Below are 16,215 nucleotides of genomic sequence, written 5' to 3'. Positions count from 1 at the left end.
CTGCAATTTCTAGGCCTTTTCTCTGGGTAGCAGCAGACTTGGGGAAATGTTCATATTTCAGTGTGATCTCAGGAACAACTGCAGAGAAATAAAGGCAAACGTTTTTTATTTTGACTATCCATGGGACTGGGAAATGACTCTCTTATCTCATGTCAGGGCCCTACCTGTGCTGTGGATGTGAATGAATGTATGATCTATGCTGGAACCACACTGGGCTGCCAGAATGGAGCCACCTGTGTCAACACTCCTGGATCTTTCACGTAACATATTCCCTGATCCCAGTCATTGCATCCACTACTGAACAAAATTTCTTGAGACAGCTTTATCTATATGACGCTCTCTTTTCCTGTTTGTTCCATCCAGATGTACATGTCCTCCAGAGTGGTATGGCCCACACTGTACCTCTCGTTATGATGACTGTGTTGGAAGCAATCAGGACCTCTGTGTACATGGTTTGTGCATTGATTCTGACCGAGTCAACCCTAATGAGGTAATTGCAGTGATTTGAATAGTTACCTATTTCAAAATGAATTTATGTCAAAATATATTGATAAAATATATAAAATAGTAATCTAATATAATATTTTCATAGAACAGTAAATGATTGCTTTATTATGATAAATATCTGTCTAAAAATTATTTGTCAAGGACCATTTGGTAGCAGTGTTGCCTTGGTGACAGTTATTATTGAAAGAAATGTGAGCAGAGTTAAACCTTGAAGTGTTTATCAAAAATGCTCTTCAGAAAATTACATTACATTACAGTACTGTACTCTCCAGGTTGAGCAGAACACAAATAGAACAACGTCTTAAGTTTTTAATTTACAATTAATTACAAATGTGTATTGTTTCCTAACAGCCCAAATATAAGTGTATCTGTGATGCTGGTTGGATGTCTCCTCCTGGCATTGCTGCCTGCACGGCAGATGTGGACGAATGTAGCCTCTCGAATAAGCCCTGCTCCACTAACCCCCCTGTAGAGTGCTTCAACACACTTGGCTCTTTCTTCTGTGGGGCCTGTCCAGCAGGTAAAACCTGGGTGAAAGTTATCTGCATATACATATGGGCCCTGGTCTGCTGTTGTTGATGTAATCTTCATTAAATGACTATACTGACAAATGTACTATCTTTATATTATATAGGTGAAACATTCAGAACAGCTTAACATTCAATTTATATCATAACACAGCAGTTATATCAGATTAAACTAGGAAAGTTGGTAGGATAAATGCCTGTTAGATATGAAGACTGACAGTCAGTCTGTGCCTATTCATTCTAGTGATATATTATGGGCATTTTTTCATTTGTACATCAACTCCTCTGCAGTAACCTTCATTATTCTTGGTATATTTATTTTAACTCTTCACTAATTATTTGTCTGTTGTTATGTAATTCAGGCTGGCAAGGCAATGGCTACAGCTGTCAGGACGTGAATGAGTGTGACACAAACAATGGAGGCTGTTCAACTTCTCCCATGGTGCCTTGCCTCAACACCATGGGCTCATTCCACTGTGGCCAGTGTCCTCCAGGTATTAATTAGGATCACTAAACATCATTATGCATTATGTAGCATCCTATGACATGATAACAATTCATAACAAGCCAGAATATGCTGTGTATATTGTAACAAACTCACAAGGTACTCACAAGGGCGGCACTGTGGCGCAGCAGGTAGTGTCGTAGTCACACAGCTCCAGGGGCCTGGAGGTTGTGGGTTCGATTCCAGCTCCGGGTGACTGTCTGTGAGGAGTTGGTGTGTTCTCCCCGTGTCCGCGTGGGTTTCCTCTGGGTGCTCCGGTTTCTTCCCACAGTCCAAAAAACACACGTTGCAGGTGGATTGGCGACTCGAAAGTGTCCGTGAGCGAATGTGTGTGTGTCTGTGTTGCCCTGTGAAGGACTGGCGTCCCCTCCAGGGTGTATTCCCGCCTTGCGCCCGATGATTCCAGGTAGGCTCTGGACCCCCCGCGACCCTAAATTGGATAAGCGGTTACAGATAATGGATAATGGGTACTCACAACATAATACTCAAAAACTATTATTATTTTGTGACAGAATCAGTGATCACTGTCTCACCTTCTCTCTGTGTAGGTTATGAGGGAGATGGAAAGACTTGCACTCAAGCCAACATTTGCTCAACCAACAACGGAGGATGTTATCCACTGGCCACTTGTGCTTCTGTCCCAGGTTAATAGGCACTCACAAAAACACCTTGCATATTATTACAGTAGTAACCCTTCACATTCGTGCATGACCAGTGGCAATAAGTGATAACATAAAGCCATTAAAATGGGTTTTTACGGTTTAAGTTCAAGGCTGCTATCTGTTCTGAGATAGCATAAAAGCAACTTGTGCAGTAATTATGACAGAAGCAAGATATCCTGATTTGCTGCTGTTTAAAAGAGCTATTTCCCCAGATCAGACTGTATAAATGGAAACAGTTGGGTTTAAATTGATTCTGAATCTTATACTAATCTTTAACTTACTTCTTTGTAATTTCATGCTGAAATTTGTCCTTTACCCTTCCAGGTAGCAATATCCCAACATGCACTTGTCCCCCTGGTTATGTGGGCAATGGATATGGACCAGCCGGTTGTACTCAGGTCGTTGACACCTGTAGCACGAATAACCCATGTGTTAATGGCCAGTGTGAGGTAAGTGCTTATCCTTATTTAGCATAGTGTAGTAAATTCTGTTCAATTTCTAAAGTTTTGCTGAGCAAAACGCTAATACAAACTGTTTTTTTTTCCCCTAGAATACTGTCACTGGTTATGTCTGCCACTGTGACCCAGGCTGGACTGGCCAGATTTGTAATCAGAATATTAACGAGTGTGCAAGTAACCCCTGCCAAAATGGAGGCACCTGCACTGATGGTATTAATGGTTACACCTGTACCTGCACATCACAGTGGACAGGTCCCCAGTGTCAGACCCCACAGCAAGGTTTGTGAATATAACATTGCATTGGTACATTTGCAAATTTTTGTTTATACTCCGGGAGCCTATTGTTTGATTTACATGCACATGTGTTTTAGAGTGTGGAGGACTTCTCCAAGCCCCATCTGGAACTTTCAGTTATCCTAACAATCCTGGCCATGATCAGTATGACCACATGGTCAGTTGTGCCTGGGTCATCAGGACAGATCCTGACAAGGTTAGTGCAATTTGGTATTATTAAATGTTCAAATAAATGCAAGTTTAGATACCTTGCTTTTGTTTAATTTGCCCCCTTTGTTTCTCCCAGATCCTGCGGATCACATTTCCTTTCTTTGACCTTGAACACAGCAGCACATGTAGCTTCGACTTCCTCCAGATTCATGATGGAGAGAGCGCCTCTGCCTACATGCTTGGCAAATACTGTGGCACCAGTGCCCCAGCAGAGCTCTTCAGCTCCCACAACTCTCTTTACTTCTGGTTCCGCTCTGACCACATTGTAAGCCGAGGTGGCTTTACTGTGTCCTGGACTTCACAAGTACCAGGTACTATCAAAAACTTTAATTCTTAAACTGGACTGTTGCTATCCTATAAGTACCTTACAATGTCTATCCTATAAGTATCTTACACTTATATGAAACATGTATAACTTTTTTTTTTCCAGTTTGTGGTGGTCATCTGACCAACCCGTATGGTGACATCAAGTCACCTGGTTACCCAGGCAATTACCCACCAAACCGAGACTGCTTCTGGACAGTAGACGTGGGTCCAGGGCTACTTATTACTTTTGCCTTTGGAACACTCAGCCTTGAGCACCATCCTGATTGCAACTTTGACTATCTAGAAGTAGGTTGTACACCATAACACTTCAGAGTTTTTCAAGAAGCACATTCTTTAAATACTTTTTCCTTTTATTCATTTGGGAAGAGTTTACATGAACAAAAATAGGACAAATAAAGCTGTTTACATACAGTACAAATTGGCAGTATTACACACCATAAAAAATAAATACATTCAGGTATATGTAAATCAACGTTATAACACTTTATGTTCTAGATCAGAGATGGGCTGCTACCAGAAGACCCACTTCTAAACAGATACTGCAGCAGTGGTTCTCCAGCCCCACTGCAGACAACTGGACCCTCTGCATGGATCCATTTCCACTCTGATTATGTTATCAGTGACCAGGGCTTCCATATCACATACACCACATCCCCAAGTAAGTGCAGGTTTTAACAGCCAAGCATGGGGAGTGTGAAGGAATATATAACAGCGTATGTTATGTCAAATTTACTAGTTACAAGGCTATAACATCAGACATCCAGCTGAAACTTGCTGACTTTATTATCATTTTTCATGAAATTTAAATGTTCAGTTTATGTTCAATTACAAGTAGCAGATCAGTGTGATGGTTGTAAATCTCTGCACTTTACTACTCTGTCATATGCTCATAGAATAGTTGCAGTCTATATATCTGAATTAGTCACATATACAAGACATTCTAAAGTCAAAAGTGCCAAAGGTCTTGAAAATATGTTTGTTAGTTTTATTGTTAAATATCTTGAAACCTTACTTGAGTTGTTTTTTTTTTTTTGTCACAGAAACACAGCAGAAAATGACTTTAAAGGTTTTAACCATAGCTGTAAAAAATGTGTGTTTCAGCTGATCCAGGGTGTGGAGGCACTTACACTGAAGATAAAGGCATTATTATCTCACCCAACTGGCCTAATAGTTATGCTCATGATAAGCAGTGTATCTATCTGATCAGAATGCCCCGGAGTGAGCTAGTACTTCTAAACTTCACACATATGGATCTTGAAGTTCACAGCGGCTGTGATTTTGACTATGTGGAGGTACAAACTGTTTTTTAAATGACATTTTCTCATATATCTTAAACTTTTGCACATTACATATGAGACATTTGTCCGTCTTCTCATTCTGAGGTGTGTGTGTGTGGGTGAGAGAGAGAGAGAAAAAGACACAGAGAGAGCATCTATGTGTGAGATGTCTCAGTCAAATTGTTTATTGTTGTGTTAGAAAGCTGTAACATATTTCTGTGTTTCTTGTCTCAGGTGCGTGATGGCTCAGCAGAAACTGCCCCCCTCATTGGAAAGTACTGTGGTTCCACACTGCCAGCCCCCATTTTATCCAGTGCTAATATCCTCTGGATTCGCTTCAAGTCCGACAGCTCCGTCAGCCGTGCAGGTTTCAGGGCTGTATATGAAATCAGTAAGAGAGCTTTTTGTTTTGTTTTGTTTTTGTTTTTTAAATAATATCTGCATTAAGACATTACATGGCTTCAGTCTGAAGATGATATCAGATAAATGTCTTCATGTTTGGAGACGGCAGATAATCCATATTCTTGGTATTTTCCATAACCAGTGGTGAAAGCTGTTGGAGAGGTGGCTAAAGGGATGGCTACAAACTCCACCCTCTTATGTGAGGCTGGATGTTGATGAGACTCTTTCTGCTAGAGCAGCACATTTGTGATTGATCATGTTGTAATACCCCTGAGACTGTGGTGTCAAGCTTGGCTAGTTTAAATGTATGCCATCTATCTCTACTGCAGAGGAAATGTGCTCTCTGGCTGTCCACATAACTGAATCTGTGCTATGTCAGAGGCCTAGAGCTGTATTTAATTTGACATGTCTAAATCCCTGCCTGCATTTTCTGCTGTCCTTATTAGCATTTTTGTCATGGTGTTGAATGTTTTATTTTTTTTTCTTGGACAAACTTCCTAGTAAATGTTTAAAGGAAAAAAAGTTGATGATAATCCAAAATCTACTTGTTTTCTCCTTGTCTTCAAACATAGCTGGTCCACCAGATGTATGGTATCTAATGTTCTGATATTGCTGTGTCAGGAAAAAAAACTATGGTATTTACTAACTTCCAATAGAACTCTAGCAGTGGTGGACATAATTAACCACAGTAAATGGCTGGAATAAGCTTCATTTACTTGTTAGCTGCATTATCCTAGGAACTCCAGTGCAAAATTGAAGAAGAAAACTACAAACACTGTGTCTTAGCAGGTTGTCAACATGTGAGTTCAAGGGGGAAAATGGTGTATATTCAAACATGATCATGTGATGATCCCGCTGTCCAAGCGGGAGTGTGATATGACCCCGTGTAAAGACTTTTAAAGTCAAAACTATATTATCTCATGTTTTCCTTAGGTTGTGGGGGCACTCTCTCTGGTTCTGGACAGATCCGAACACCCCTTCACCCTGATGCCTACCCCCACAACAAGCGGTGTGAATGGGTCATCAATCAGCCGGAGGGCTATGCTGTCACACTCAATTTTCTAACCTTTGATGTTGAGGGCAGTGCTGGGTGCTACTTTGATTTTGTGGAGGTCCAAGATTTTTCATAGTTAACCAAAAGAAAAATTTCTAATTTCTCATCTCTGAATAATTATACTGTACATTTATGGATTTCACAGTGTACATGATTCATGTGGTTCTCTCCTTAGGTAAGGGATGGAGCCACATCCAGTTCTCCTCTCATTGGTCGATACTGTGGAAGCCAGATCCCAACAATGCTGCAGTCCACACAAAGACACATGCACATTGCTTTCAGTACTGATGCTTCGGTGTCCAACCATGGTTTCACTGCAGAGTATGCATCAATTATAGAAGGTAAAATCACTGTAAACAAGGTTGTTTAGTACCATACCAAATGTTAAATCGGCAGGAAAATAATTTTGTAGCTTAAAAATATAATTATTGGTATATATTCAACAAGCTGCTTTGTAAGTTTTGCTGCAGTGCTTATTTCTGTTTAGATAATTTAATTTTTAACTTGTTTTTCACTAAGTGTCATTCATGTCTCATTAATGACCACAATTGTTAAGAAACAGTTATATGGAATTTTACCTAAACATACAGTTTCCCTTTTAGCAACATTAAAATCACTAAGCAAACTTAGTGATAACCCATGCAAACTGGAGTTAAAATGAGATGTTTTATAGGCTGGGATTTTCTGTCAATGTCTTGTTCAATCAACAGGCTGTGGAGGCACACTAACAGAACCTTCAGGCACCGTCAACAGCCCTGGTCATCCAACTACTTATCCTCATGGTGCTAACTGCTCCTGGTACATTTCTGTGTCACCTGGCAACATCATCCGTCTGTCCTTCACATCATTCAACCTGGAATACCACACGAACTGTGATTATGACTACGTGGAGATCTATGACAATGGCACTGCTCAGACTGGGAACCTTCTGGGCAGGTAAATGCCTCACCTTGCAAGTTCTCTACAGTACTTGCTATTGATTTCACTTTAGTTATGCTACAAAATGTCAATGGAATTATTTTTTTCACGTATTTAACAATATGTATAATGAGTTACAGAATTAATTATTTTTACAGTTATACATTCTTAATCGGCAGCTTTGCACATTTACAATTTTTCATTAATATTCTTGTTCACCACTAAACTGCACCTACCTTCTTCACTCAGGTACTGTGGACGCTCAGTTCCTCCCTCCCTGACCAGTACTGACAATCTACTGACCATTCTGTTCGTGTCAGACTCCAGCTTGTCGAACGAGGGCTTCTCAGCCAATTACGTTTCCCTCAATGCCACCACAGGTAGTGTTTCATAGTTTCCAGTACAAAAATGTGTCAATGTCTGTTCAGAGGCTCTAATGCTCTTGGGAAATGATTTAAATCATTATGCAGATAAATATTTATTTAAATTTCAAGGTCTTAGTTCAGTGATGGACAGTCATTTGTGAATGGTTTGTCTCTAGACTGTAGTGCAGTATTCACAACTCCCACTGGAGTCCTGACCTCGCCCAACTACCCTGAAAACTACCCCATGAGCCGCGAGTGCACCTATAAAATTATAGTTGAGATCAATATGCAGATCATGCTCAACTTCACTGACTTTCAGCTGGAAGGTGGCTCCTCTTGCCCTTTTGATTATGTGGAAATCAGGTGAGGAAACTATTATTATTATTAATAATAAATGTGAATTATTTTATTTATTTTAAAATGATTGCTGCCCTTTATTTGTGTGAATATTTCACAGTATTGCGCCAATGAAATTATCCAAAATTGCTTAAAATAACAAAATCTTAAAAATAGAAAGTTTTGTTAAGACAAAATATTTAACATTTGCTGAGCATTGTTTTTGATTAACCTGTATCTTTCTACATAATATTCTACAGCATAATTTTCTTCATTGCAGAGATGGAGGCTTTGAAACATCACCTATAATTGGTCGATATTGCTCTGACCAGGCCCCACCCCTAGTGATCTCCCATAGCAATAGGCTTTGGATTAAGTTCCGTTCTGACAGTTCTGTCACTTTTAAAGGTTTCTCTGCACACTGGGATGGCACACAAACAGGTGTTTGTACATTTTTTTTTTTTTTTTTGGTTTATTTGTTCGCAAATAAAACAGTTGCAGTGCGCTCTCACTAAGTGTGTCCATGCTAATACTCTCTTTCTTGTATTAGGCTGTGGGGGCACTCTGACCACCAGTGTTGGCAGTTTCACATCCCCTAGCTACCCTCTGCCATACCACCCTAATGCTGAGTGCTACTGGCACATCAAAGTCAATGCTGGAAGTAACATCGAGCTCAGATTTGAAGACTTCCACCTGGAGGCCAGCTCTGACTGTTATTTTGATTACCTTGCGGTGAGGATAATAATATAATAATAATAATAGTATATTTTATTTATATGGTGCTTTTAAAGAACCCAAAACAGTTATAAAGTTAATACACAGAAAAATGGCAATCAAGAACACAGTAATACAGTCAAAGAGCAGCACGGAACCACAAGGTTAAACCAAGCTCCCAAAATTGATGGTTACACTAGAAGTTTCAGCAGGCCGGTAGCTAGTACTGGGCTGCTGATCGACACATTCAGCAACACTGAAGGCTTGCTCCACCAGCAGCAGCCAGGGGCAAAGCCAGTAGACCATCAACTGTCAAGTGGCAGCAATGAGGATACAGTACACTGTCTGTTATCAGCATTTTTGAAAAAGGTTATTTTTCACTGAACAGCTGATGAATATTCAATATAATTTAAACAATCTAATCTTAGATTTTAATACTCACTTACAGGTTTATGATGGGAACAGCACTAATGCTCGTGAGTTGGCCAAACTGTGTGGAAACCAGATCCCGAGCCCTATCACCTCCAGTAAAGAACATCTTTATGTTAAACTACGCACAGACAGCGTCATCAATGCAGGAGGCTTTGTGGCCTCATATATTTCCAGTGAGTAAACAAAATCTGTCCATGCTTGTACAGATCTATATGCATGTTTATATTACTAAAAGAGGTCTGTTAAAAATGTAAAGATCCATTTTTTAATACCCTTTTGTCTTCAGTTTGAAGTATTGGGTGTCACATTAGGAGTATTAAACTGATGTAACCGATGGACCTGAATGACCTTCATGAAACTTCAGTGGGTTGATTTACATGGCTGATTTCAAACTGTAAACTCAGGATATTGCAGCTCCTTTTACTAAAGTCAAGGCTTTTCATTTGTTTTGATTTAATTATCTAGGATTTACTGGACAGTAGTGAGGCTACTGAGAATACTTCAGCAGCTGTTGGACAAATTTGATATTACCATGGACACAGCTCTTTCTAGCATAAAAATGGTTAGGTTGGGTTAGTTTTGTATGTGTAGCAGGGGGTAGCTGGCAAGGTGTGCTGTCCTCTGAGGAATGTGCAGGAAATTCCATGTTCCTTTTGTCTTTTCTTTGTATCTGATTAAATTGGTTTTCTGGAAGCAAAGCTTAGGGGCTGAGAGGTCATTTCAGTAAAGCCAGTCTTTCTTTGTTTCTTTGCAGCAACCTTTGCCAACTTGGCACTTTGTTTTCTTGCTTGTTTTTTTCCCAGACTCTCATAGTTTCACTGCTAGGACTAACATGCCCATGCCTAATCTATATATTTTTATACATAAAATATGTGGATTTATTCTATGGTAAAGAAGCAAATTGATTTGTGCATGTTTTTTCAAAATATTTTAACCTGGTCACTGAGAATTCTTGAATGTTTTTTGAAATATCATGTCATTAAACGTCAGCCTTGATTAAGAATGTCTTTAAAAAATATTCTTGATGTATGTATGTATGGTAACTGTAGGCAAATGACAATATCCAATGTTTTATTTAAATATATTGCCAATAAGTTTATAAGTTATGTAATATTTGTGTATATTTTTAAAGAACAGACATTATGAAATGTACTGTATGCGCTGCATTTTATATACAGTGATTTGTCAGATGCACAACACCATTTTTATTTAGATGTGAAGCACATCATGGAATTGGCTTGTAACACACTCACATACCAACATACTCACTCATTCACAGTTTGAAATTACACAAGGGTGCTATTTCTCACATACTCAATAACATTAATGCACTGCTTCTGTGTTTAGTGAGTGCTGTTGTGCTTAACATCATTGCCACTTTGTGGGCTTATTAAAGCAATTATTTTCTGATACAAATATGATTAAAATATCAACATATATCACTTGTAATTGATTAATGATTGATTAATTAATGTAAATCAACATGTCATTTACAGGTTGCCAAGGTGTTGTCATTGCTAACCAGACAAGTGGAGTGATTGAGAGCCAGAATTTCCCAAACAACTATCCCCATGATTCTAGATGCACCTGGACTATTCAGAGCACCATGGGCAATACCATTAACTACACCTTCACTGCTTTTGACCTGGAGACTACCTCAGCCAGCTGTTTCTATGACTATTTGGAGGTCCGTATATGCTTGAGTTTGGATTTTGAACAGTTTTCCCTTGATCAGGAACCCAAATGTTACATAATCCTACATCATAGCAAGAAGGTCTTTAGAGAATGTGAAAAGAAGTTTAGTCTTTAGAATTGGCAGCACATTTCCTTTTGCATCTTTACATAGGAATGCCTGCTTGTGTTATCAAATCATGTTGTTATGTGATATTAATATATATAGATCATATTATTGTAAGGTTTTTCTAGACTACTATGATCTGTGTCTAATGCTATTGACTCCTGCCTGTTATATTGCAGGGCTGAAGTAGTTTACAACAGAGCAGGTCTCTTTAAGCAGTTGTGGAATTATTTTTATCCATTCATTGGCAAGCTCTCTGAAATCCCACAATAAATGCATTGAGGTCTTACTTGGTTCTTTCGTCACCATAGTGAACCAAACAGCCATGACATCATGGGGCCCATGAGAGAGGTGGAGGAGTGTTAGGCCCTGTGTAAGCTTCCTTGCCTGTCTTCCCTCAGGCAGCCTTCAGCATTAGTTAGCTATTGTCTTGTTTGTAAAGATTCATTTGTTGACACAAGTTGGAGATTGGAATTTAAAACTTGTTGGATCACAAATACACAATATGTCTCAAAATTTGGGGACCTGTTCATCTAATCATTTCTTTAGAAATGAAGGGTTTTTTGGTAGGTTTGTTTCCATTTGCTGTGGTAATAACCTCTGCTTTTCTTTGCAAGCTTTATTCTGGATACTGAAACAAACAAAAAAACATAATTCTAATTTTGTGTCTGTTGTATCTCAACAACTTTCTTTTCTTTGTCTAGCTATATGACGGACCAAATACACAAGCTCCTCTGATTGGTAGATTCTGTGGGAGCGTTCCTCCACCAGCGAACACTACCACCAGCAGGAACCTACATGTTGTGTTTCACTCTGACTTGTCTGTTACCCACACCGGCTTCCGGATGCTTTGGTACCAGAATGGTAGGATTACAAATAAACCATTACAAATGACTAAACCCCACCCATACACTGCATGGATAGCAGCAAGGAAAAACAAGCAAAGCAGACAACATACCTAGAATTTACAAAGATAAAATGTGTTAGTAAAATAGTCAGTTCTGATAAAACGGTAGGGTGGCACGGTGGTGCAGTAGGTAGTGTCACAGTCACACAGCTCCACGGACCTGGAGGTTGTGGGTTCGATTTCCATTCCGGGTGACTGTCTGATGAGTTTGGTGTGCTCCGGTTTCCTCCCACAGTCTAAAAACACATGTTGGTAGGTGGATTGGCGACTCTGTGAAAGACTTGCGCCCCCTCCAGAGTGTATTCCTGCCTTGCGCTCAATGATTCCGGGTAGGCTCTGGACCCACCGCGACCCTGAACTGGATAAGCGGTTACAGATAATAAATGAATGATAAAATGGTAGTAAATGGGAAAAGGTTTTCGTTGATCAGTAAATGTTTAAATCAAATGCAAATAATGTACATAACCTGAATATTTTATTCCAATATATGGTGTTTTCTTTCAAAAGCAAAGTTGTTCGATTTTATTTGGGGTGAGCTTACAGACTTTGTTTGAGGTTCTCTCCATACACTCTTACTGTATCTAATAGGAAGTACTTTGCAAGGCTGTGTGGAGAGGGATTGGCATTAGTCATCTTTTCCAGAATGAGAATATATTGGGAAAAAGAGAAACAGGCTTTAAACTCCCTTTAAAGTAAGTATGTCAGGAAAAGACATGTACCATAACACTATTCTGTCAGTCAGTCAGTCTGTTTGCCCATGTCAGCACTGGCTATACATATGGGACAAAACCTCTAAAACTTTAACTTAAAGGTGATGAAGATATTTATTCCTTTTGTTTGCTCAAATTACCATGAAATTGTATCACAATGTAAAGGGCGGCTGGCAGTTTCTGTAAAAATATAGCAATAAATTAATTCAGTTATACACCGTTCATCCAGAACATTATCATCACCTTCTAATTTCACTCCACTGACCATACAGGAGCACTTTGTAATCCAACGAATACAGACTGCAGTGCATCTGTTGCTTTACATTTATTGTTGCATTCTTTCTCCCTGTACTTTAATGTTCAGGGCCCCCACAGGACCAATACAGAGCAGGTATGGTTTGGTAGATCATTCTCAGCACTGCTGTGACACTAATGTTGTGGTGTGTAAAAGTGTGTGTTGTGCTGGTATGAGTGGATCAGACACAGTAGTGCTGTTGTTGATCCTAAACCCTGAGAATAATCCACCATCAAAACGTATATATCCAATAGTGTCCTGTGGGCTGTGTCTGGTGACCATTGATGAAAAACTACAGTACGACAGATACACAACTACACACTGCCTTTGCATATACAAGGTGGAGCAACAAGGTAGTTGTATCTAAAAGAGTGGACAGTAAGTAGACACTGTGTTTAAAAACTCCAGAAGTTCTGCTTTGACTGAACCATTATTACCAGTACAACATGCACTAACACACCGCAACAAAGTCAGTGTCACTGCAGCACTGAGAAGGATCCACCACCCAAATCAAATCACCTGCTGTATGGTTGGTCTGTGGGGGTCCTGACCATTGAAGAGCAGGGTGAACGGGAGCAAACGATGTATGCATAGCAACAGCTAGTCTTCAGTGTGTAACTGTAGAACTACAAATTGCTCCTGTGTGGTCAGTGGAACTGAGTGTTTATAATGTTATGCCTGTAGGCCATTTGGTTAGAGAAGTTAGTATAAGTGCATGCAAAATTGATATAAATTAAATTCACACATAAAAATGTGTATTTAATTTCAACAACATTATCCTTAGTTGTATGCTAGTGTTTGTATAGTCCTGGTGAGTGTTGCATCTCTGTGAGTAGAAATGGTGTTTAGCAGAAACAAATGTCCAGGGTTGTGAGTCACTGTGCTGATGGGTGTGGCTGCAGTTTATTTATACAGCAACAGTGGACTGAAGGACAGACACTACTCACTGATCAGACTATACCCACTAGCACAGTTCCTAAACTCACAGCACACAAAAACCACTACACTGTAGTATCAACTTCCCCTGAGCTTTCCTGGCATGACGTAATCAGTTGGAAACTAGGAGTCGAGCTTTCCAATATGTGCATGAAGTAACGATATGAGCACACTCAAGTTGTTATGTAACATCTGGAACTAACACAGTACTTTATTTTGCTTGAAAAAAAAAAGAAAAACAATGAAAGGGGCTTTTAGGAAGGAAGGGCCAATAATTTAATTGTTGCTAGACGAAATACTTCTCCATAAATGGAGGTTAGTACAGAGAATTTTGTTATTGTCATTATTAACGACCCTAGTCCTATAGCTTATTCTTTTTTTCAAATGGTGAAAAGGACACCATGATTAAGGACAGAGGGATGGGACTGGAGAAGAGTGCAGTGTTTTTTTTGGGAGGGGGGCTTATTGAATTTCATCTTGCAATCTCTGTGTTGCAATGTTTAGTAATATTATGGTTTGGTTTAATGTTATACATTGAATCACATTCAACATCTCCTAAGATCCCTGACTATAATGCAAAAACACATTGGATTATTCTCTTTCTGACAGTTTATCCCTCATCCTCTGTAGAAAACAAGCTCTGTATATCTGAAGAAAGAATTGCAGATCAAGGCAAATCAGGCAGAACTGTTGTCACTGCTGGAAATATGCTAGACAGCCCAAAATAGCCAAAATAATCTGGGTCAGAGATGTTGTTATAAAGCAAGTTCACGTACAGGGTTTTTATTCACTCTCTTCTAAATTAGCACAGAGACTAAAAGGCACTCTGCTCATATAAGATATCTCACTGGTAGTCCCTCAGCACTACACTAAGTGTCAGAACACTACATTTAACACTATTTGTAGTATTTATATGTTTCTTCTGTTCCTTGAAAATATGAACATCATCATTATCATGTGATAATGGCCTCTGTTTCTGTCTTTTAGGGACATAGGCAAAGGATATGAAGTTATAGTTAACACTTCAAGCCTGGTATAGAAACCTATTGTAAAAGGGCTTAAACTGACATTATGTAGGTCACTTAAGTTAAATTGACTTTTTATTGCCCCCTGCAGGTTGTGGAGGGGACTTATCTGGGCCTTCTGGCTCTTTCAACAGTCCAGGCTATCCTCAGAAATATCCTGACAACCGTGAGTGTGTATGGTACATACAGACCAGCCCAGGCAGCAGCATCACCATCATCATCCATGAGTTTGATATAGAGTATCATCCCAACTGTGACTTTGACATGTTGGAGGTAAATGTATCGTTATTTGTAAGCCTCTGGCATTATGGTCCTGTGTGGTTTTCCTCACATGACATTGTTTTGATCCAGACTTTAGAACTTATATTAAGATTCATATTAGTGTCAGCAAAAGCACTGAATCATTAGGTGCACAAAACATGCAAAAACAATATACTACAGTTTTAAAGACATTTTCTATTTTGGACCTTTTGCTATTTTCTTCTAATTTGGCCCTTGATTGTTTACAAGTTATAAAATGCATCAAAGTGTCTCATAACAGTATAAAGAATAATAACTCGCTCTAAAATCTTGCTCATTAATTTACAAGTTCATTCCTAAAAATGTGAAAAGAAAATATTGTTGATTTCTCTAAAGGAATTCAGCTGAGGTGTAAACTGTGCTGTTAAATTGGACTTGCTCTGTTGAGCTGCCCTGTATTCAATTTTTTGTAAGAAGAAAGTACTTTAGACAATATGAATTTTACTGTGCACTATAAAGTGTGTGTGTGTTTGTGTGTGTGTATGTGTGCGTGCCCTGTTGGCACACAGCAAACTCATTGGGCACATTGGATGGGGGGGATTGTGTACCTCAGACCTTTGGAATGCTGACCTCCACTGTCGCAGTGAATAGATTTAGTGGGGTGGAAGAGAAGTGGAAATCAGAGCTTAGACCACAGGCTTTATCTGTGGCTCTCTCTCAACTACACACATACCCACACACATCCAGCCATTTTCTGTGGCACGGAGAAGCCTGCCCCTATGCAGAAACTTCCCCAATAGTGTTTTAGTGTGCCCCTGAAGTGCTTTGCAGTGCTGAAGAACTTCACAGTTATGTGCTGCATGTTCTGTCCTCATCCAGGTGCCAAAACTTTGGCATTGTTGACATGGCCAAAGGAATGAAACTTCAGGTTTGCTCCACAGGCAGTGTTTGCAGTACTTTGATGTGTGGATTAGGGGCTATTTTACAAAGCATGGCAGTGATAGTCTTCCATTGGATGAACAGATATGTTTGGCTAATATTTATCCATGAAACACATGTGAACTACTTTGTAGGATGGTAAAATCAATTCAGTTTGGTTCTCAACTCAGAAAAGATCGGGTACATGTAAAATGGCAGTATATTATTATATTATATTATTATGATATGGTATTATGAAATCTCAGGTCACAATATATTTTCTGATCATATGTTGTCAGTACTTTCACTATTTATGAACCACTGACTTATTCCTGCTTTTATAGCATCAGTGCAGAGCAGTTTTAAGCAAAATGTATTTATTTATTTATTTATTGCCA

General features: G+C 39.2%; 1 protein-coding gene across 1 annotated transcript in view; it reads left to right on the top strand.

Moving 5' to 3' along the window:
• cubn (cubilin (intrinsic factor-cobalamin receptor)) overlaps nucleotides 1-16,215 on the top strand; it is a 34,367-nt gene that overhangs the window by 1,751 nt on the left and 16,401 nt on the right. Inside the window, exons 5-28 of the mRNA XM_066683017.1 lie at nucleotides 157-260; nucleotides 364-490; nucleotides 859-1,027; nucleotides 1,397-1,528; nucleotides 2,088-2,183; nucleotides 2,526-2,650; nucleotides 2,752-2,938; nucleotides 3,031-3,149; nucleotides 3,240-3,474; nucleotides 3,594-3,775; nucleotides 3,986-4,148; nucleotides 4,592-4,782; nucleotides 5,002-5,158; nucleotides 6,103-6,281; nucleotides 6,399-6,564; nucleotides 6,934-7,159; nucleotides 7,391-7,521; nucleotides 7,683-7,869; nucleotides 8,123-8,283; nucleotides 8,393-8,574; nucleotides 9,005-9,161; nucleotides 10,485-10,675; nucleotides 11,491-11,650; nucleotides 14,751-14,932. Of these exons, the coding sequence (XP_066539114.1) occupies nucleotides 157-260; nucleotides 364-490; nucleotides 859-1,027; nucleotides 1,397-1,528; nucleotides 2,088-2,183; nucleotides 2,526-2,650; nucleotides 2,752-2,938; nucleotides 3,031-3,149; nucleotides 3,240-3,474; nucleotides 3,594-3,775; nucleotides 3,986-4,148; nucleotides 4,592-4,782; nucleotides 5,002-5,158; nucleotides 6,103-6,281; nucleotides 6,399-6,564; nucleotides 6,934-7,159; nucleotides 7,391-7,521; nucleotides 7,683-7,869; nucleotides 8,123-8,283; nucleotides 8,393-8,574; nucleotides 9,005-9,161; nucleotides 10,485-10,675; nucleotides 11,491-11,650; nucleotides 14,751-14,932 (3,909 nt within the window). The remainder of the gene's footprint in view (nucleotides 1-156; nucleotides 261-363; nucleotides 491-858; nucleotides 1,028-1,396; nucleotides 1,529-2,087; nucleotides 2,184-2,525; nucleotides 2,651-2,751; nucleotides 2,939-3,030; nucleotides 3,150-3,239; nucleotides 3,475-3,593; nucleotides 3,776-3,985; nucleotides 4,149-4,591; nucleotides 4,783-5,001; nucleotides 5,159-6,102; nucleotides 6,282-6,398; nucleotides 6,565-6,933; nucleotides 7,160-7,390; nucleotides 7,522-7,682; nucleotides 7,870-8,122; nucleotides 8,284-8,392; nucleotides 8,575-9,004; nucleotides 9,162-10,484; nucleotides 10,676-11,490; nucleotides 11,651-14,750; nucleotides 14,933-16,215) is intronic.

This window comes from Hoplias malabaricus, chromosome 10, assembly GCF_029633855.1.
Source record: "Hoplias malabaricus isolate fHopMal1 chromosome 10, fHopMal1.hap1, whole genome shotgun sequence".
Taxonomy (NCBI): Eukaryota; Metazoa; Chordata; class Actinopteri; order Characiformes; family Erythrinidae; genus Hoplias; species Hoplias malabaricus.
Note: the sequence above shows the minus strand (reverse complement) of the source record. Positions and strands in the feature narration are given on the sequence as shown.